At 49.0% G+C, this 20,848-nt stretch overlaps 9 protein-coding genes across 9 annotated transcripts; 4 read left to right on the plus strand and 5 right to left on the minus strand.

Moving 5' to 3' along the window:
- Positions 1-73: 73 nt before the first annotated feature.
- F5147DRAFT_688927 (uncharacterized protein) lies at positions 74-1,098 on the minus strand. The gene is made up of 4 exons (XM_041436931.1): positions 845-1,098; positions 560-785; positions 441-505; positions 74-386 (listed from the first exon to the last, which is right to left on the minus strand). Exons 1-4 carry the CDS (start codon positions 891-893, stop codon positions 349-351), a joined length of 378 nt encoding a protein of 125 aa, XP_041294136.1. The 5' UTR covers positions 894-1,098; the 3' UTR covers positions 74-348.
- A 976-nt stretch (positions 1,099-2,074) lies between these two features.
- Positions 2,075-4,569, minus strand: F5147DRAFT_688932 (uncharacterized protein). The gene is made up of 4 exons (XM_041436932.1): positions 4,391-4,569; positions 2,724-4,324; positions 2,563-2,666; positions 2,075-2,461 (listed from the first exon to the last, which is right to left on the minus strand). Exons 1-4 carry the CDS (start codon positions 4,481-4,483, stop codon positions 2,298-2,300), a joined length of 1,962 nt encoding a protein of 653 aa, XP_041294137.1. The 5' UTR covers positions 4,484-4,569; the 3' UTR covers positions 2,075-2,297.
- A 927-nt stretch (positions 4,570-5,496) lies between these two features.
- F5147DRAFT_760220 (uncharacterized protein) lies at positions 5,497-6,523 on the plus strand. The gene is made up of 5 exons (XM_041440473.1): positions 5,497-5,767; positions 5,835-5,927; positions 5,990-6,066; positions 6,125-6,185; positions 6,244-6,523. Exons 1-5 carry the CDS (start codon positions 5,657-5,659, stop codon positions 6,322-6,324), a joined length of 423 nt encoding a protein of 140 aa, XP_041294138.1. The 5' UTR covers positions 5,497-5,656; the 3' UTR covers positions 6,325-6,523.
- Positions 6,524-9,705: 3,182 nt separating this feature from the next.
- F5147DRAFT_688943 (uncharacterized protein) lies at positions 9,706-13,280 on the plus strand. Its single transcript, XM_041436933.1, has 5 exons — positions 9,706-10,124; positions 10,263-10,313; positions 10,376-12,139; positions 12,373-12,499; positions 12,566-13,280. Exons 1-5 carry the CDS (start codon positions 9,915-9,917, stop codon positions 13,042-13,044), a joined length of 2,631 nt encoding a protein of 876 aa, XP_041294139.1. The 5' UTR covers positions 9,706-9,914; the 3' UTR covers positions 13,045-13,280.
- A 488-nt stretch (positions 13,281-13,768) lies between these two features.
- Positions 13,769-15,180, minus strand: F5147DRAFT_688946 (uncharacterized protein). The gene is made up of 5 exons (XM_041436934.1): positions 14,887-15,180; positions 14,762-14,838; positions 14,272-14,706; positions 14,157-14,220; positions 13,769-14,100 (listed from the first exon to the last, which is right to left on the minus strand). Exons 1-5 carry the CDS (start codon positions 15,103-15,105, stop codon positions 14,041-14,043), a joined length of 855 nt encoding a protein of 284 aa, XP_041294140.1. The 5' UTR covers positions 15,106-15,180; the 3' UTR covers positions 13,769-14,040.
- A 264-nt stretch (positions 15,181-15,444) lies between these two features.
- F5147DRAFT_688948 (uncharacterized protein) lies at positions 15,445-16,346 on the minus strand. The gene is made up of 6 exons (XM_041436935.1): positions 16,296-16,346; positions 16,187-16,243; positions 16,047-16,133; positions 15,842-15,978; positions 15,587-15,788; positions 15,445-15,538 (listed from the first exon to the last, which is right to left on the minus strand). Exons 1-5 carry the CDS (start codon positions 16,324-16,326, stop codon positions 15,588-15,590), a joined length of 513 nt encoding a protein of 170 aa, XP_041294141.1. The 5' UTR covers positions 16,327-16,346; the 3' UTR covers positions 15,445-15,538; position 15,587.
- A 718-nt stretch (positions 16,347-17,064) lies between these two features.
- Positions 17,065-18,274, plus strand: F5147DRAFT_688955 (uncharacterized protein). The gene is made up of 4 exons (XM_041436936.1): positions 17,065-17,173; positions 17,228-17,419; positions 17,478-17,607; positions 17,658-18,274. Exons 2-4 carry the CDS (start codon positions 17,306-17,308, stop codon positions 18,017-18,019), a joined length of 606 nt encoding a protein of 201 aa, XP_041294142.1. The 5' UTR covers positions 17,065-17,173; positions 17,228-17,305; the 3' UTR covers positions 18,020-18,274.
- A 242-nt stretch (positions 18,275-18,516) lies between these two features.
- F5147DRAFT_128404 (uncharacterized protein) lies at positions 18,517-20,124 on the plus strand. Its single transcript, XM_041428174.1, has 7 exons — positions 18,517-18,779; positions 18,831-18,932; positions 18,984-19,029; positions 19,082-19,171; positions 19,225-19,359; positions 19,417-19,611; positions 19,664-20,124. The coding sequence occupies exons 1-7, from the start codon at positions 18,604-18,606 to the stop codon at positions 19,976-19,978; spliced, it is 1,059 nt and encodes a 352-aa protein (XP_041294143.1). The 5' UTR covers positions 18,517-18,603; the 3' UTR covers positions 19,979-20,124.
- Positions 20,037-20,531, minus strand: F5147DRAFT_559959 (uncharacterized protein; the record flags this gene model as incomplete). The annotated part of the gene is made up of 3 exons (XM_041430573.1): positions 20,037-20,290; positions 20,346-20,396; positions 20,456-20,531. Coding segments are annotated over 3 exons (381 nt in total), but the record flags the coding sequence as incomplete, so codon positions are not given.
- Positions 20,532-20,848: the final 317 nt, after the last annotated feature.

Below are 20,848 nucleotides of genomic sequence, written 5' to 3' on the forward strand. Positions count from 1 at the left end.
TCAAAAGTTCAAGCCTCGGGTTGCGTGCGTGACAATGTCAATAGTGAACCCACCTTGATACTTACCCAGCATATACCAACCCTGCCCGCAGGATACGTTATATTGTTGTGATACTTATGTCCTTGACTTCCCATCGAAGTTCAAGATGAAGATATCCGAGACTGAGCGAGGGAAGTAACCGTGAAAACCACAGCATTTTTCATGCAGTGTGATAAGTACACAAGAGTATATGATATAAATCCAATAAGGTCCGTGCCAAGTGTGAGAAGACGAAGGAGCGAAATAGGTGGGTTCGATGATAGTACTGATAGCGTGAAACACATATGAAAGTAGCCAAAGAGAAATCAATCACAGCCTTGTAACAGCCTTTGAATCAAGTGGCATGCCTGTAAGATATTATAATGAATTCCCGAGAACTGCAAGAATATATTGACGCTGACCTGAAGGATCGATCCCGTTACGAGCAAGGATTTGGTTGTGACGAATCAATCTTGCTTGGTCGAAACTGTGTGAATGAAGTTCTGATAAGCTATGCTAGCTACGTAAACGAAACACTCACTTGACTCGTTGGGCACGCATGATGTCCAGCACCTCCTGCGTTCCCTGTTCGTCCAGTCCCGCTCGTGAATCTCCCTCAGCGATATTGGCTGACTCAATGTCGAACATCGGAGAGCTCAGCCCTGCACGTGCCTGATCAGAAAAAGAGGCAAGCGGCGTGTAGTGGTTGAGGCTTGGGAAGAAAGCCTTAACTCTGGTAGGGAGAGTTGCACGGTAGCGGTAGCCGACTGGGAGGAGCAAGTGAGTTTATCCAGCTTTATTAATATGACTTGCTGCGAGTACTCACCCATCACCAGTGATGCCAGGACTGCGAGAAGAGAAAGGTAGAATAACATGCCAATTTATAGTGCTCCGCTTGTTAGGGCCGAGTGTGTTTGACAATAATAATGATGGTTTGTGAGAAAATCGTTTGCGTAGTCGGTTGTCGTCTTCGATAGAGACCTTGAGCTTGAAGAAGAACAAGCGCAGTACTACCAAGGTTGCCACGTGACGTAATAGTGTGGCTGTGTGAACAATTAGGGGTACCGTAGGCAAACCGTAGGCAGCCGTAAGTTGCTTCCGTCAAGATCATTCATGTACGTTATACAAGACTCTGACCTGGAGTTTGCTTGCAAGTGAATCCAGTTCATCACACTCTAACGTGACAAAGAAATTGCTTCAATTTATCATGGTGAGGTTCAGATGTTTCTGGTGCCCCTGCAGGGCGGCCTCCTTAACAATTTGCTAACTCGATGGAGGTTCATCGATTCATCAGACATCAGAATTCACCATCAGAAGTTACGTCTCTTGAGTTCTCCGGCTCCGATCATCTTGCCAAGTGGTTGAGAGCAACACGAAACTTCGATTATAGTTGCACACATCTCGCCCACTTCATCCTTACTTCTCTGCGCGTCGCTCGTCCGCCCAGTGTATTTTGGTCTCTTTCGGACCCTTTGGTTTCTCCACAGACGAATCAATCGATCACGCGAAGGCCTAACGTTCTGTTTGATCGATCGATCCCCCGGACTTCTCTTCTTCAGCGTTCTCCGGATCACGCGCTCGGCCCAGACCCCCGTCCTCTTGCGCTAGTCTGGCAAAGTCACAACTCCCCACACACAAACCGAATCAACACTTGATGAAATCTTGTTTGGTTTGTTTTACAAAGCCCTCACGTCTCTCTGCAGTCTAACTACTCACTTCTCTGTCGATATTAGCTATCTTAGCCATTCCGCTAACATTATTTCAATACAAAGGGGCCTGTCTGGGCACTTTTTGCCATAGGAGGACGATGCCTGGTGCGCACTGTCCTTTCCTTACATCTCCTCATGGAACTTCGTCTCTTATTCCATCATAATGTCACTGGTCTCACGACCGGCAGCTCGATTGCGGATGTTGAGCCTAATAACGGATGGCAACGTGCTGGAATACGACCATTACGGTCTCCCAAATTGCAAGGCAGTATTTCGAACTTTGTTTTCTATGAAACAAAAGCCTATCTTCGCCTCGCAGCCCCATTACTCAACGGCGGAACAGTCCACGCATAGGAATAGATGTATAACGAGGCAGACGTCGATACACTTCTAAGTATACAATGGGAATCATGATCACAAACAGGTCAACAAAGTACACATACGAGAACAGAGACAAACAAGGGAAGAGAGGTATAGATGACACACGGATATACGACGTACATGAACGGAACATACAACAAATCCAGGAAAAATGGCATAAATACCCATCGGCCCGCGTACATATAAAAATCAAGGCACACGCCATCGCTCCCGTCCCCGAACGACTAACCCTCCGTCCCACATCCTTACATCCCACCCCTTGTTCACGAGCGCACGGTGTACTGCGGGCTTCAATACGCCCACGCCCCCTGCAGAGTGGGTACCGCGGCCAGTGATAAGGCGAAGGGGGTATGCTATGGAACGAAGGTCGGGTAAAGTGACACAGACGCACACACATAGTTCCGTTCAGCAAAATGCCCAGTAACCGACAAACAGAACGTGACAACGCACTCACCAGGTGAACATCCCTCCCTCTCTAATATCTCACTTGTGATCACTATCGCCTCTTGAACACACGTCCCGTGTAGATCGATGGATCTTTTGTCGTCGGAAGCGTATCTACATGGTGCATTAGTTTTTGAGAATATTTGCGTAGTAGAAGACAGAAAAACTCACCTCTTCGCTTCAACTAACCCTCTTGCCTCATCCAATGCGTCCTCCCGCGCCTTCTCCGTAACCTCCCTCGCTCTCTGCGCATAGTACAGCGCCACCTCCCCGCCCAGTGGCCCCCGCCATGCTCGGCCCGCCTCGCGCAGCAGCTCATCGCGCTGTATGCGCGCCTGAAGCATCCCGCGCGCAAAATGCGCATGTCGCACCCCAGAGACGCTCCCTCCTGTCCCGTTCTGGGCGAGTTCTCCAACATCCCCCTTCCCGCCTTTGCCGAGCGCATTGCCTGCGCCACGGTGTTTACGCTTGTTCGTGGGGTTGGGGTTCTCCGGGGGTTGTGTGGTTCTGGGGGTTCGAATCGGCACCTCTTGCCATGGCTCCGAGAGTTGGGGCTGTGTGATAGGACTGGAAGGAGAGTATGCAGATTTCCGTTTCAACGTCGGTGGAGGCTGTACAGGTGGGGGACCGGTCGGCAACTTTGCACGTGCAGGGGTGGAATTTGACTTTGAGCCTGAAACCGGAGGTGGGAGGTGGTATATTCCTGCTTGGCATGCGGGATGCTCGAGCTCACGCAGAATCCAAACGATATCTAGAGCATCATCCGGCCTGTTCTGTGCGGCAGAGAGTGCGACGCGGGCGTCTGCATACAAAGTATTACGTTGTTCCGCATCAAGAGTGGCAAAAGTGGGCGAGGCTTCGAGGAGGTCGAGAAGGGCGAATAGCGTGGTGGTTTCTGCATCTTGATTAGATTTCTTGATAGGAGATTTTTTATTAGCTTTGTGTTTGATGCTAGTAGAATTCGAGGGCAGGGCTGCAAGAGCAGCGCGAAGGGCGTGCGCAGGTGTGGCGTGTGTTGGGGAGTGGAAAAAGGAGGCGAAATGTGATGGCGGGGCTGGAGGAAGTAGTGCAGCGATGTGAGTAGAAAGGGAGGAGACTTGCGTCCATATGTCCACACCCGCGCCTATAGCGCCCATAGTCACCCCCTCCTTTTGCATCCCTTTCGTCTGCAATAAAGAAGGGGGGGCATGCTGTGTCTGCATCATATCCACAATTTTGATCGTACGACCCTTAGCCTTCTTTTTTGTAGGCGTGGCGAGCTTAGGTGTCGATTTCGGTTTTGTATGTATGACGGTTTCCCAGTCCCCATCGAGCAATGGTGAAGGAGTTCGTTCAAGGGCATCAATTCCACGCTCCTCGAGGTCGCGTATATGTTCCATGTTCAAGATATGCTCCACCACTCTTTCCATGTCAATATCTCCGTTTCCCTCCAGGACTTCCCCACACTCTTCTCTCAGCAGGCGTTTCAGGCGTTCTATAGGCACATCCGAGAAAGCCTCTTGTAAGAAGCCGAGTGGCGAGCTGAATGAGTGCTGAGATAGCGATGATTCGCTCGCAGTTGTACTGTCGCACAGGTCTGGAGTGGTGAGAGACGTAGTGGACATGATGTCGTCTAGCTCCCACTCATCCTCCTGCGCCTGGTCTGCAAGAACCTTTAATGTATCTCGTATAGTCTTGACCTGGTTGGGGGAGTAGGTGGCATCGTCCCCTTCTTGTACATGGTCTGCAATGATGGCTGCAAGAAGGGAAGTATCGATTTGGGGGAATTCAGCCTTCGCGGCCGAGTCATGATAGATGATTCAGCACTGCAGAACGAGTGGCAAAATGGGGAAACGCACCTGTAGGGTATCATGTAGGTCCATGGTAGTCCTTTGTAATGTGGCAGCACACTGAGAGCTCGCTGATTCTAGCTCAGTTGAGGCGGGTCGCATATAATGATGGTGGTCTTGATATAAGCCGATATCGTAATTCAGACATGCGGAAAGAGCATGTTTTTCCTTTAGAGCCTATTATTGGCCGAGGCTATGGCTATTACCAATGGTAATAAAATTCATCATGCGGGGTCGATCGAACGACCATGATTCAGCTGCTGATTCTTAGTCATCCTTAGCTGGGACCCATAACCGCGGCCGCCCACGTCGTTCTCTAGCTCCGCTGCGGTCAGTCAGCGCTTTAGCAGCGAAAAACCAGAACACACGCACACGTACTTGCGTCGGTAACGAGCACTGGCATTGACATTGACTGTGTTTGCCACTTGGTCGGTCCTAGACGGACGAAGTCAATAAATTTGATGCCGCTAGCTCAGAGGTCAATGGCAGACCGTGGTACGTTGATCCTGCTGCATTATTGAAAATTGCATCCACCAACTTTGCCCCGCTGTTGAACTTAGGCATTGATACATGGCGACCGCCTTTCGAGTTTATTGCCCTCCCCGTGCGGTGCTGCATTCTGCGAGCCGCATCTTGGACTTAATGAATAGTCTGGGGTATTCTCATTACTACTTCTAAGGCCGCATCTCGCTCATTCGTCTCATCGTTATGTAAATAACAATGCTCCTCCATTCGAATCAGCGATCAGCGCTCGTGCTCGGAAGGAATTTGAGATCTTCCATTTTATCTCCTATTTGTCGTGCTTTATGCGAACAACTCCACTGGCCAGAGGGCCAGTGGTTGAAACATCTTACCCCATGGGGCCCAAATGGCTCAAAGTGGTAAGTGTCCTCGGGGTAAGAGCATTCTCGTCATTAGAGTTTTTACTACTTAAGTGAAACGTCAGCATCAAGGCCCTCCCGCCAATTAGCTTGCAGGCACGCCATCTATTCGTTTCCTTGTTATGTAAACGATCATCCAAATTATTTAATCACAAGACACCTTACTCGGAAGGGAACGTCTTCCGCTCCACTTCATTGACAAAATTTACGACACCTGCGATCCACTCTTGGGCGAACAACTCTGATGCCGGTAGATGTATGGAGGTTCGGGTTCGTCTATAATATATCTTGATTAGTGCCCGCTTGGCAAAGCACTCGAAGTATATAAGATCATGTCCATCTCTCTGAGTTATTCGTCTCCAACTCTCACATTCACAATTCACTAGCAAATAACATGCGCACCGGTACATATAAGCTGGCAAATGTTGCGCGCCCAGGGCAATATGTCTCTCTCGTCGATGGCAACATCGTTGGACACTCTGAAGAACCTGGAATCATGATTGAGGTATGATTGGTTCTATGATAGACCGACTCTTTCGGTTTGCTCAAGGCTTACTCTAAACGCGTTCCAGTGGTTTGCAATGTTTCACGAGGGTGAATTGGCAACTTTCCAAGCGGTGAGCAATGGAGAAATACTCGAAGAATATATTTACTTCGACTCCAAGGTAAGTTGCCCTCTCGGACCTCAACGAAATGTGAGTTAATTTGAAATTGCTGTCCATTCTAGACTCAGTCTTTGACTTGTTCCAAAAATCCTTGGCTTTTTTGGATCAGCGAAAGCCCCAGATCTCCCAAGTTTTTTTCGTGAGTCTATAATCGCGAGTAGAACCACTGCTATGTCTCTTAAAGGGTTTCTCTTCAGCATCGACATCGAATGCACGGACTTGACCTGGACACTCACGTCATGGGACGAAAACTCACCTGTATGAACCGTCTATTACTACCTTTCCTGATGAAATATCTGCTGATATGAGGTCTCAGATCGAGGCCCAGAGTAACATCGGCTCTACTCAGCAGTTGTGGATGTTCGAGAGAAATGATCTGATGAATAACTCCATATAGTACATTTTGTTACAAGTTGCGTAGGTTGAACGGCGTCCGCGAAATCAATCAATCCCTTCTTGTATAGTTCTTGCTAGTAGCCGGGGAGCTTTTTCACGATGGCAGCGGAAAGTCATTATGTACCTTTTCCCCCATTTATTGTTAGCATTGTAGGCTAGCCTAATACCGACAGTACATATTGTGCTATATGGCGTTATCATTATAGACTGGTCTATCAATTTGATCAAGTGTCTTGTGGGTATGGTGAAGCCGCACTTTAATGACCAGTTTATATCCAGGCGAACAATCACTGATCGAATCCGAAGTGTTTTTGTTATTCCCGCTTGAGAATTTCGTCGGACTCATGATGCCTACATGAAAGGAAGGGATCACGGTGGGTGATAGCAAATACGATGGGTTTAATAGGATCGGATGAGAATCACGCGACCCATGAGCTGGTAGTGTTGACTCGTGGCAGGATCGATATTGCAATGGTCACGGTATACGGACATACAATTACATCTAGAGTTGATGATGAGGGTGCAAAGCAGGTATTGTACAAGCTATCCTAAGTCCGACGAAGTCCATGAGGTGAATGCACAGTGCAACAATAAAAAATATGAGGAAAACAAACAGCATTTTGACAGTGCATCAGTGAAAGAGAACTTGGCATGGTGAATGAGTCAATTTCAAAGACAAGAGTCACACCCTCTCACCTTAAGACCAATCCTCGTCCCTCCACGGACCAGTGATAAGCAACGGATCATCTGACGCAGTTTCATCATGCACGACCTTCTTCTTCCCTCTCCTGCCTTTCAGCCTCTGCATCAAGCCAACAGAGCCGAGCTCTTCAGTGCCACACGGGCCCACGTCCTCGCGCACCCTAAAAATGTCCATGTCATCCCCCGATCTACTGTGGGCATCATGTAGTGTTAGCTGCATCAAGGACTGTTTCCTCATGGCTCCCTTTGCGTGTGGCCATATCGCGAGTTTCGAGTTGGGGCCGACGACTGTACCGGAACGCGTGCGGCCAGGTAGAGAACCAGCAGGCCCGGCGATAGTCGAAGCGAGGGAGGTCAGTGTGGAGCCACTAGAACAAGAGGAAGCGGTCTGTGTGAAATCAGATGCGCGGATGGTACCGGCGCGGTTCCTCTTGTGCTTGACGGTGCTTGTTTTCTTGGAGCCGACGCCGGCGTGGGTCTCGAGGGAACGGGTACGCATCGGGAGCTGAGTACTATCATCGCGTCTGTCTGCGAAAGAGTTCAGTATCAGGCAAATGCAAATTTTAAAGGTCGGAGCCTAAGAGAGGGTCATCTGCGCAAGAGCAACGAAAGCAATTAAACACAAGATCCCAAAAAGATGAAGAGATTTATGCCAACCACATGATGGTCGGGAAGGGAGGTGTAGCCACCGAGAGCGTGTACATACCACCCAAATCAAGTGATAGCAGATCTTGGATCAAGTCTGCTTCGCTTGGCGCGCCTATGCTTGAAGTAGCCGCACCACGGGGAGGCAAATTAGCTGATGTGTTTCTCGCGGAGGAACCTGGGTAGTCCGGAGCGGGCGAACTTGATCCATCGGACACCGGCGGGCTTGAGCCAGGAAGCGCCAAGATATTCTGACCTAGTGAGACCTTGTGCTGTGGTCCGAGATTAGCGTCCAAAGCCGGGGGAGAAGACGCCAGAGGAATCATGTATTCGCCCATTGAGATCTTCTGAGGAAGTATGTCAATAGACATAGACATAGGTGCACTGCCAGCACTATCGATGCGATCATCAACGTCGATTGCATTGGAAATTTGGTGAGACATAAGGGTGAACGAGCCAGAGGAAGAGATAATGCTATTGCCTGAGATGCGGATCTTGCGGTGCTCGGTGTGATCTGCCATTTCAAAGTCCTCGTCACGCGGAAGGCGCGGGGAAGACGCAAGCAAGGCTAGTTTTGAAGGAGATTTCGGCGCTTGGAGGCCTGTCCTGCTGCCAGAGCGGCTATGCAGCGGGGTGGAGAAGAACTGGGGACGATCAACAAGAAAGGGTGATGCAGACAAACTTTGAATCGGATTGGGTTGGGTAATCGAAGTCGGATCTAGCTCACAGACACCTGCATGGACTGTAAGTGCTTTGGATGGAGAAATCCAATCCTGCTGTGCGATGTGAGATAGCATATATGAGGGATCTGGGCTCGAGGGACGACGTTGATGCTTCGAAGGCGAGTATATGGCCGGCTCATTGAGAGATACCGTAGAGTTCTTGCGGGATAGTCTGTTATAATTGAGGGATATCATAGAGTCCTTACGGGAAAGCTTCCTGTCGTTCAGGGATATGGTTGAGTCTTTGTGCGAGATTTTGCGGCGAGTATATGCACTATCATTTTTCTGAAAGGCACCAGAAAGCGTGCGAGACTTCAAATGCAGGGGGATGCGAGATGATCGCGCCTTCGCTTTGGTTGTGGAGCCAGTGTGAGGGGAGGAGGGACGACTGTGAAAAGGTGAGGCAAGGGAAAGGGATGCACTATTCTCCTTCAAATTTCGCGAGCTCGTGCGCGAGAGAGTACTTTTCACATTCGGTACGGGGGAAAACTCTTCTTGCACCAGCGGACGCGTAACTGAGGATGAATGAACGTACTCCGCAGAAGGAAATGGCGTCAGGAATGCGTCGACACCAGTTTCTGCTCCCGAAGCATCGGACACGACAGTTTGCCTGGCACGTTTCACGATATGACCCTTCAGTCGCACTGTGTCGTCGTCTTCGTTAGCGACACCCCGAGAGCGCTTGAGCATTCGCCTAGACATCTCTGAACGCGTAATATCGTCACGATCAGGTGAAAGGGCTTCAAGTGGAGAAGACAAGAGCTTCGCGGCAGCATTTGCACGTCCCCGCTTGTGTGCATAGGTTACCTTAACTGGCTGTCGAGCCATTGTGTGTCAAATTTCACTGGGTGTCAGTCTTTGCCCCGTTAGACTGTTGAGCATAACGCGGCGTTGTGGAGCACGCTTGATTATGTAACGAAGCTGTTGCCATACAAGACCAAATACTACGTGCCCCTGGGCCCTGGCACTTAATACTTAAAGAAGTACTTGCCTTGAAGCCAAGACTGATTTAAGGTACATCGGAGCCCCTACAAGCCCGAGGACAACCAGGCGCTTATTTATTCACTGCAAGTGTTATTAAATTGCAAAATTATGCATCTCATATTGCAAATGACCGAATGCAAAGGCAATAATATCTGTAGTCACGTCGTGGGCAGAACTATTTAAAAGGAGTTGCACCGGTAGAACCTGGCAGGATTTATAATGTGAGCTGAACGTTGAACCAACCGCTAGCTAGGCTTGTGCCCGGTACCCACACAATATGGTCCTATTCCTGAGTTCTGACCTACTCCGTTAGAAGCGGATTACATAACGAAGCCTTTGCCATACACGAGCAAACTACTTGGGTGGCTCCAAAAGCAAACCACAATCAACATACTTCACAATCACGAGTATTATAGGTTTGCCACGCCAGCCGTACGCTTTTCTGCCACCAAAATCTATGCTTTCCTTATAGGCCCAATTTCATATTTTCAACGATAATCTTGCATTGGCATTGGCACCTGGCACTTTATAGTCTACAATGGTCGTTACTCGCAGAACTCCAGTGGTACCAGCACCTCCAGTTTCCCGCACACCATCTTCACAAGGTCAACCGCGCTCGGCTAGACCATCTGTAATACAGGACGCATCTGTGCTACCTCATGTGTCAAGCCCACTGGCATCCGGAGACGCGCGCACCCCAGCTATTGTGGCTGGAGTCTCTAATAACTTTAAGGAACATAACGACAAGGTGAGTAGTCACGATGTGTTTCTAAACGGACCGATAGAAATGTATGCGGACCTTTCGCATCATTTGCTTGGGGTTGTGTTGCTTTCGGCTTGTCGTTTGCCCAGTCTATTGTAAGGGGCTGATCACGCGACTATACAGGATGAACACAAAAAATTAAAGAAGAAAGACAAGCTAAAGAAATCAGGCAAAGTGCGGTTTCTTTTCTTCTCGCTCTAATATATATCGGCTCACCGACACCAACTCACCGACAGAAGAAGAAACGCAAATCCACTATCCAGTCCCTTTTCGACTTCCTCACCAAGCTCCTCGTGCTCGCCGTCACGGTCTACGTCTTCGCTGTCTGCCCTCGTGAGGCACATCTCCAATCCCCTGTTTGCCGCGGCCTATCTGAGTACAAACGTATCGTTCTCGACCCGTACGTTATCCCACCAATACAAGCTGCGCTTGCGCACCCCTCCATCGCGCCATATGTGGACCGCGTTACCGAGGTTGCTAGTCCCATTATCTTTCGTACGCAAGCAGAGTGGACCACACGTATTGTCCCGCAGTGGGAGAAGCGCGTTGTTCCAGTTTGGATTAATCGTGTGGTTCCTACCTTCACGACCTATGTTGTCCCCCAGTGGGAAAATCGCGTTGTTCCGCAATGGCAGAAACATGTTGTCCCTCAGTATGACAAGCACGTCGCGCCGCGATTGAGCAAACTCGAACCTTACGTTGCGCGTACAGAGTCGTATGTCGAGCAAGCGGAAACGATATACACGACGCGTATAGCTCCGCACGTGCGTACTGCTATTTACAACTTGCAGCGATGGCAGCACAAAGCACAACCTTACATCATCCTTGCCATCCACAAAACCCAGGATACTTATTATGCAACAAAGCCTCACGCGGTGCCTTTGGCAAAAAGAATCGGTGTGCAGGTGCAGCACGCAGTTTTGTTCCTAAGGGAACAGAGACGGATCTTTGTCGATCCCCATGTAGCCAAATTGTGGGAGAAAGTCGAGGAGTTGAGCCGCGGTTCGCCAGCAACTTCAGTGTCTACTTCTGCTCCATCCGACGCAACGGACTTCCCAAGCCCAGAACCTATTATTTCCGAGACATTGGAGCTGGAGTCAATTTACGCATCCATAAATGAACCTCCTGTGGAAACAGATCCAGCACGCGGCATAGCGACGGAGACATCCGTTGGAGCGCTTTTAAACGAGGATCCAACGACAGCTGCAGAGACGGAGGTACCCGCTGCATTCGACACCGTGCCGATTGTGTACGTTACCTCACAACAGGCATACGCGTCCTCTTCTCACTCTCCCTCGAGATCTGTGCAAACCCCAGTGCAAACCCCCCAGAGCGTGTCGTCTCACTTATCAGAGAGTGCACCAGTCACTTCATCGACAGTATCTGCTGTTGCCGATAGTTTAAGTTCATCCATCACTTCCACAGTCTCCACAGGCCCTACCGCCTCCAGCTCAATCCCTACACATACCAGTGACAACGATGAGATCGACATTAGCGCATTCTACGCCGAACTTGGGCTCGATGAACCCTTAGCCACATCCCAATCTCACGAGCAAGTGCCCCTCAATCCCCCAGAATCGGAGGAAGAGCGCGCTGAACGGTTGCGCCTTAAAGATGAGGAGACTGCCCGCAAACGTGCTGATATCGAGGCCCGTCACTCTAAGTGGGAAACCGAACTTCGGTCTCAAATGCAGACTAGTTTGTCTACGCTCAAGGGCAGGCTAGGGGCAATCAGGAGCGCTGCTGCTGCCGAGCTTGCAGAGGCGCCTGATATTCGAGATGCCATTGAGAACCTTGTAGCTGACGCGGAGAAGTACATTAAAGGCGCCGAGATCTATCTCAGGAATCTAAGGGCAGAGAGCCGGAAGAACGACGAGAAGACGCCGCTCTGGGAAAGAGTAGTCGAGAAGGTTGGCGTGAAGTTTTCAGAGCGTCTTGGGGTTGTGGAGGCCGTGGTCAACACGTGGTACAGTGCTATCCTCGATCAGGAGCTGCGCGAGGTTAGTTATCTCCTTTTCCCTGTTGTCTTTTGTGTTTTTCCGCCGGTCTGTGACTGTCAGTCATTTCCGTTGGTTTCGGACCACTGCCTTTCTAATTTGTTTTTTGCGCCCGCCATTCCGCATCCTGTCCCCCGCCCATCTTATGGTTTCCCACGACTGAGCCTTTTGTGCTCTTTTGATTTACGTTTTGCCTAAAAAATTCGGTCACTGATTGTGGTTTATTTGTTGCACAGGTTTACGCTGTGGCCGCCGAAGTTCGCGAAGTCGCGGAAAAAGCCCAAGTCGACTTAGGGCTCGATTATGCTTGGCTCGACGAAGTGACGTATTCAGACTGGCAGCGGTATCATTCCCTGATTGACGGTGAGTCCCCCTATCCATTGCTCCTGTCACATAGCCTGTTAAACTAATCCCTCTTTATTGCCACAGTCAGCGAAAAATTCATTGAAGAAGCAAACTCAATACAAAACGGTACACATGAGAATCTGATCATGGATAACCCGATCATTCCTATCTTTGAGGACCTTGAATCGGAGGTCCAGGATGTCGTGATTGGATTTGAAACACGCTTGAGGCGGATAAAACGCGACGGCGAGCGTGCATTCAATAATGTCCAAAAGGATGAGGAGAAAACAGCTACTGATCCGGAGCGTGATGTTGGGCCGGAGGTCTCGATTCTTCCAATACCGGAGGAAGGTACGGGTGAGCGCACTTATGTCCCCCCTGTTACTATTGGACGAAGCAAGGAAGAGGTACTAGAGGCACTTGGGAAGGTTGAGCCTCTAGAGGAAAGTGCAGGGGACGATACTCGCGAACACACTGACGCAGGAGAAATTGTGTCGAGTCTGGTTCGCGAGGCGGAGGTAGAGCATTCAGAGAGCACTGCTAATCCTCACACAGAGCTATGAAATTCGTCATGTTTGGATTATTTATGACATCTATGTTTACGGCCTTGCATTCCTCCGTATTTCTTCTTTACTCATGGCATAGCTTTGAATCACAATCATCGCATGTGGTGTACTGCCGGTCAATCGCCGTGTTGTCACGGTTCACGGCTGTTCAATTAACGTTCACTGGCACCAATTACGCCGCTTTGCTTCAAATAATAATTGACGCTCGGAATTTCTTTGATGCCCAGGCCTCCTGGGAGCCACGCTACATAGACCCTATGAGTCAACTGTTAATAGCTAATGGCCGCTCAAGCGTTCAGGGATCGTTCCTCGTCTGCGTGGCCACTGCATGTCCTCCCACGTGTGCATATTTCTTGACAACTAATTGTTCAGGAGGTTCAGGGAGGTTCTGAGGGTAATTTGTAGTGCCACGTCAGGTCAGTGGCCCTGTTTACCTCTTGAACCCGTAGTATCTCGAACTTCGAGTAGATATCACACGTAAGGGACTGGTTATGACACAACGGGCACACTAACCCTGCCGCTATTAGTGCGAGTGGCCGCACCCAGACTTCGGAGTGAATTGAACTTTGCAACATGATGTGTAACACCCACGCTCAGTGACGGGCTCATTTTTCGGAATAACGTGATGACTGTTAGTGTACACATGCCGCGAAGGATGACTTTCGTCATGATAGTGACAGCTGAATATTATTAATTATACGACCCCATCTACTCAAAATGCTTCCGGAAATGCGTGGGCAATGCTGTGCGGATTTGTCATTTGCAGGTGATGCAGGGATCACGCGGATGAAATACAAGAGCCCTACATTAACATAATGGCCGGAACCTGAGTGTCCTGGAAAAGTATGACATATCCCATTAATTTTGGACATGTGAACCTGAAGCAAGTCACGATTAACAAGTTCAGTCATGTTTGGTATGTATGAAATGAGATAAAGCAATGAGCAAAACAAAACAAGGAATCCTGATTGGATGCCGCTATGTCGTACGGTGTTAATTCGCATCTTCGCCGTCAATTCTCCATCGCAGATTGGACTCATAGAACTTGATGAGCTTGGCAGATCGAGTAAGTAATATGTTGTCCAAGAAGCCAGGTTTTTACAGCACACCTTCTGAGGGAACTTTTGGGCACAAAGTCGGGAAACTTCCCGCATTCGAACATCGCTGTGCTTTCTGTAAATATGTTTAGCATTCAGGAATCTAAAACAGGAAAAGTCAACGGACATCTTGAAGTACACATAGAGGTCACCCTCGTCTCCGCGTTCGATCGTGTCAATGGTCTCGACAAGGTTCTCCCAACTAGCAATAGTCATATGCTTCTTCATGCTACCGAAAGTGACCACCTCTTCGTCTTCAGCCACCTGTTTCGTGACCTTCTTCGCAGAAGCCCCTTGGCTCTTACGTGGTTTCTTCTTTGCTCTAGCTTCGTCGTCGTCGTCGTCGTCGCTGGCTTCCTGCTCTTTCTCCGACCGCTCCTCCTGGTCTGCTTTCTTTGGCCTACTACGTTTTTTTGCGGGGGGCGTGGGCTCTCGAGTCTCCTCTATAACGGTGGATTTACGGCCGGTTTTTGGTTTGCCAGCATCTATAGACTTGCGGGGACCGCCCTTACTGGCTTTGCGCTTGTTTTCCCAATATTTAGTAATGAGGTCCTGCGCATTGCTAGAATAGAATTCGAGTTTGTTTCAGTCAACTTATGCAAAGAGGAATCAAATACGCTGCATCATCCTCGTGCACCCAGCTGTTATCCTCCGAGGCATAACCTTTCCATTTGACAAAATAGCCAAATTTACCCTATGGCGCGTCAACATTCCGCGTGTTTGAATACGACAATGAACGTACATCACCGAAATAACCTTTTTGAGATTCCATGACTTCCTCAATCTCATACTCCTCATCCTCCTCGTTGCCCTCTTCTGCACCAGTCTCGTCATTCTCCGACGCGAGTTCAGGCTCTGAAGGGGATACGCGATTCTTCTTGGACGAGTACTCTACCCTCTTTTTCACGCGTGGCCTGTCCGCATCCGAGTCAGAATTGGTCGCATCTGTCACTCGAGGCATATCAGACTGCTTGTGAGGAGTAGTAATTGGAGCAAGTTCAATTCGAGACTGAGTTCAATGTGCAACAAGAAACTTGGTGGCGCGGGCGTTATGTAATCGTTTGGAACAAAGGTAAACAAGCTTGTCGACGGGCACTCGGCAAATCCCGGCCGCCCTTGGGGATGTCTTGGTCTAACTGCAGTCGCATTAGTGTATGATCTGGCAGTATTATGTTACAGGGAAATATAAGTAGCCCAGCCGCGCGCGCGCACATTGAAACGTGCGCCGAGTGGCAACTTCACGTTCCACACTGCCCAACTGCGGTTCTCCCTGCATCACATATGCAGGTATGACAAAATTTCGCCGGGACCTTTTATAAGCGCGCCGTCATGTCGCATCGGGGAACAGATGTAATTGCAGGAGAACAGGAATGATCAAGTTACAGTAAACAAAGCTGAATACAGTCAGACATCGAGGACTCAAGGGGAAAATGAAGAATAACCTCAGTCTCTCTGTCTGCGTGACGGACTGGCACTCCGACCGCGCCCTTCCCGACCTCCTCTGCCTTTTTTCGGGCCCGATGGAGGGGGCCGAACGAATGCGTAGTCGCATTGGACCATCTGTTCTAGTAATGGCGTTCCCGACGCGCCATCAATAGCAGTCTGAGCCTCAGCCATGGTCTCATATTCCACGAGTGCATAGCCCTGTAAATGAATAGTTGTCGAATTCCCTCGTTCCCTAGATGCGATAAACGGACCTTGACATAACCCGTGCGCCGGTCCAAATTTAAATGGAGATTTTTTATCTCTCCGAACTCTGCAAACTTGTCCGTGACGTCTTCCTCCGTTGCCTCCTCGTGTACGTTGGTGACCAAGACGATCCAACCTTCAACGGCTGTGCAAAGAAAATGCAAGGTATGATTCATAAACCCGATGTGGTGGAATAAGCCAAAACATACTTACATCGTGCGGCTCTCGTGTCATCCTTGACATGAGAGGATTCAACCCTGTCGTAAGTGGGCTCAGTGGTGATTGTGCCATCATTTCCACCTGCCGCAACTTTAGTTGCACATAGGTGAAACGCGAGTATGAAGAGTGATTACCTGCTGTGTTTTGGAATCCCCTGCCTCTCCGCCTCACAGCGCCGCCGCCGTTAGCGACTTATCTCGAGTTAGAACATAATCTTAAACCATAAAATCGTGAAACAAGTACCTTCATCGATATTCATTTCATCGTCGGACATGGTGGTCGGTTGGTGTGATGTGTGACCAATGTGACAAGGCAACCGATTGAATATTTGACATGGCGGATACAGATATTGTCCCTCATGCTGTCGCTGCCGCAGTGTCGTCAAGTGATTTCGACATAACTTTGCTGTCACCGAGACGATGGCATGTCCAACCTCTGGATACAAGCACGCGTGTACTAGTACAAGCGGCCTGAGCATTCAAGGTTCGGACTATGGAACGTTGAGGTTAGAATCGGATTCTCACGTAAGTCAACAACGACCGAATCAATATACTGCTGTATGATGATTGGCAGTCTCTCACACAGACATATTGCAGGATACTATGCCCGAAGTGCTTCCGAGTATCGGAAGCCAAGTCCAATGGAAACTAATGCAGCGTCTTGCGGCGGGGGATTAAATTTCCACTTGTATGACATGCTATGCTCTGCTATGCTTTGTGCCATCATTTTTTATTGTCCATCTTTCGCCTTTAAGCTCTCCCGACATTTACCCTCCCTTCAGGTTAACCATTTTTTTCGGCATGTGTCTTCCGTATTCACTAGTTAACGTTGTCTCAGTCTCTCACCTCAGACGCCATCTAACGACGCTTTAAAACCCACGATTGGCCACAACGTCACCTTTTAATCCCGATTAGCTCATTCAGCTTCACCGTGGATACAAAGCGAAGGTACTATAAAACGTGCGCCACTTGAAAGCTGGCTCGGAAAGCTACAACTGGGCAGTGCCTGGAAGCAGCATCGCCTCATAGATCTCAGATCCTCAAACTCAGATCCCGAACGACTCAACGGTCAATGTGGGCTTGACCTCTCTCACGCGAAACCCTTGTGAAGGTACCTGTCGACCTAAACCTTGAAACCTAAGCGCGCTTCAGCCATATTTAAGCTCAACCGACTCGCCATAAACTTCATAACCAGCCACTTTTTCATCTGACCTTCTAAGGATATCTTTTAATCTTCCAACTCGGTTGTCCAAAATGAACCCCGTTCCTCTCATTAACCACCCTTGCACGGTATGCTGCAGGCCCACTTCCATGTGGTGCAGCCGCTGCCAAGCCGCGTGGTATTGCGCTCCCGAGCACCTTCAAAGCGTAAGTCTTTAACGACAGTCGCGTGATGGATACGCGACTTATCAATCACAACATCCAGGATTGGCCGCGCCATCGAAAGGAATGTGTTCCGGCAACCCATGCCCAAAATTATAATATTATTGCCACTCCACCTCCTGCTGAGCAGCAGGTGATTATGGTTTCCGCCATCCTCTTCTCTCCCGAAGAAGGTGAATCCAGACGCGTTTTCATGTTGTTACGACACGCTCATCACTTGCAGAGCGTCCAAGGATCATCACGGTCAAGTGCCGTCCGTCCCAGGTCCCGTCGCAGGGCATGTGTCCTCAACCTCTCGTCAGCGGACATTTCTCGGACGGCCAAGCGGAAAGCATTGTCTTGACGCAAGGCTTAAATGGAGAGCCGCTCAGATTCCCCCTTCATCTGTGGTACTCCCCAACTGCGCTGTCGCGTTGCGCACCCATTAACCGTGCTATCTATCACATCACGTCCGGTGCCGCCGCGAAAGCTTGGTGCGGTACAGTTGTCGTCCTGAAGTTCAACGGATCTCGGCGCCAGGGCTACTCTGATGCAGGGTCGAATGATCTTCCCGCTCTCTCAGCCTATTTCTTGGCCTATAAGTAAACGCATAACGCGTTTGGTTCTTAATGTGCTTAAAAAGTAGAATATAAGCCACATCATCCGGGGAAGGCGCGTGCTTCTGACCTTTCCATTGCAGCATTAAAGCTCCTTGTCGTATATTATCGCACATATATATCGTTTGTTGCTTTGTTCCGATATCTGTAGCTTTCATAGTGTTTTTGTTTTGTTATCTTACTAGTTCCTGCTCTTAACTGTATTTCTCCATAAAATAGATGAGTGGTTATTGTTATTTGCAATTGGCTGTGCAAAACTGAGTCTGCGCGAGGTTGCGTGGAACGATGTCGACTGTAACGTGGACAGAAAATTTGATGAACCATCGAGCATGATGATCACTGTAGGCAAAGGTATTGGCAACCCGACCCGCACGCAAAAGCCGTTGTTGCTTGATATGAAGGACCAAGTTAAACGACGATGCTGGTCGAGAAAGAGGGAAGGACCTAGATCTAGTAGATGTAGACATTCCCACGCCCTGTGCGCTATGCAACGTATATGTGTAACTATGTAGGCGATCACTAATTTGCGTTCCTAGCGATCAACTTGAACCTTGCAGTCTGTAAACCACTCAAATGTTATCCTTCTTATCATTTTCATCACAGTCTACTGATTCCACCTATCATCGATCCACGCGACATCATCCAGATGTTGAGGATCTTATGGATGTAGATGACGATGAATTTTCAGGTTCTGAGCCGAGGCTGACTTGCCCAGGGGAGACCATCACATCGTCGCAAGCATACATGCGGTAAGCAGTTTGTAGGAAATGATATTTTATTGTGTTAATGAGCGCCTGCAGTGGTCATGGGACATATGTCGACAAAGAGGATGTCATTGCCTCCGTCGTGGGGACTGTAGAACGGGTGAACAAACTCGTGACCGTTCGTGCGATTCGTACCAGGTGAGTGGTTTTCTAAAATTGCTGGTACTTCTCGATTTATTTTCGATCAAGATACAATCCAGAGGTGGGAGATCTTGTCGTTGGGCGCATAACAGAGGTGTGTACCTCATGATGAGGCCTGAGAGTTCCATTAAGGGTTTGACACATAGGTTCAACCTCGAAGATGGAAAGTAGATGCCAATTCACGTCAAGATGCCATCTTGATGCTTTCATCAGTCAATCTACCCGGAGGGGTACAAGTGGGTTTTACCCTTGCAACATTGTATAGTCTTTGTAACCCCATTCATGCTAGCGTCGGAAATTAGAGAGTGATGAACTCCAAATGCGAAATTTCTTTGAGGAAGGGGATCTTCTGGTTGCCGAGGTACAAGCATTTTTTTCGGATGGCGCCATGTCGTTACACACGCGATCTTTAAAGTACGGCAAGGTGAGCGTCTTTCATTCTTCTGAACAAGGGCTTCATTCTGAACCCCCTTTGTCCCAGCTGCGGAACGGCCAACTCGTGACAGTACCCCCAATATTGGTTCGGCGATTAAAGTCTCACTTCATATCTTTGCCGTGCGGCGTCGATCTTATTCTGGGGTTAAACGGCTACATATGGGTTAGCAAACAAGCGAAGGACAATGACCAAGGCGAAGAGGGTTTTGATGCTGAAGCGGTGTATTCGAACCAAAACGATGTGGGTAAATGTCATTAGCACGGAGCATAGTAGACGCTCACCCAAATTTCAGGACATCGACAATGCTACTCGTGCAGCAATCTCACGCGTCAGTAACATTATTCGCGTCTTTGCGGACCATTTTGTTCCTTTAACGGATACACTTTTACTGGAAGCCTACGAGTGGGTGATCGAACAAGAAGGGGATGCCAAACGTTTGTTATTGGGTGATACAGGTGATGCGCTCGTTGCTGCCATGAGTATTAATGTTGAGCGATGTGTCTGCGTAGTTACATATCATCATCCTCGTCTTCTACATTATCTTCGTCCACATCGTTCTCATCATGCTCTGCACTGTCCTCTTCTTCCTCGTCCTCTTCGTCGATAGTTTGATCAGCAACTCCTACCTGAGGTGGCGGTTGCTGTTGCTGCTGCTGTGGTTGGGTCGTAGCACCATTGGCCATCTTTCTTGCCTCGGCTGCTCTCTTCATCTCTTCTTTCTCATCATTGACGGGTAGTAATCGGTCCAAAGCAAGGTCTCTCCAGCGTAAAGAGCCATTCACACCACCCCCGCCATAGCCCATGTCCTCGAATAACGCCCGAGAAGTTGGGTCATATGGTGGTCTCGGTCTTGCAGCTGGATGCTTGATATTTGTTGGATTCCCGTAGGGATATGAGGGATGGACCTGAGAAGGCAATACTGTCAAATGGAGATCAGCCAGAGTGAGCCTATCAGAAAGAGTGTCATCACGAACTGTCAGAATCGTCCGGATTCGGTGGAATCATATGTGATGGTATGTCGAGTTCTATTCATTTTGCACATTTTCAATCAAGTGTTCAAGATTTTAGAAGTGGTTTGTCCTACCGTCATCTGATAACTCGCCAGAGATGTATTCTGGACTGTCAATGGTGTCGAGCACTTTCAGATCATGTTCAGTCATGTGAATGTAACAAAATGTCAGGTCCTACATTCAGCTCAGTTTGTAGAATGGTTCAGCATTGGAATAACTGACGGTCATCTCTCCAGCAGGTGATGTTATGAGTCGAATGTAACATTCACGCGTGTGTGGCTGTGCGGCAACAACTGGAAGTCACGGAGTTTGAAGTAATACCACCTTCCACTTTCGATCACGGTAACATTATGATTCTACTGACAGTACTTATGAGACATCGCACACTAGTACTAGTACTGCGTACAAGCTCCGTTAAGGGCTGGCCAAATGTGAGCAAGTTCTCGCTTTCTGCCATGAATTCTGTC

The sequence above is a fragment of the Suillus discolor genome, assembly GCF_016758755.1.
Source record: "Suillus discolor strain FC423 chromosome Unknown F5147scaffold_20, whole genome shotgun sequence".
Classification (NCBI taxonomy): domain Eukaryota; kingdom Fungi; phylum Basidiomycota; class Agaricomycetes; order Boletales; family Suillaceae; genus Suillus; species Suillus discolor.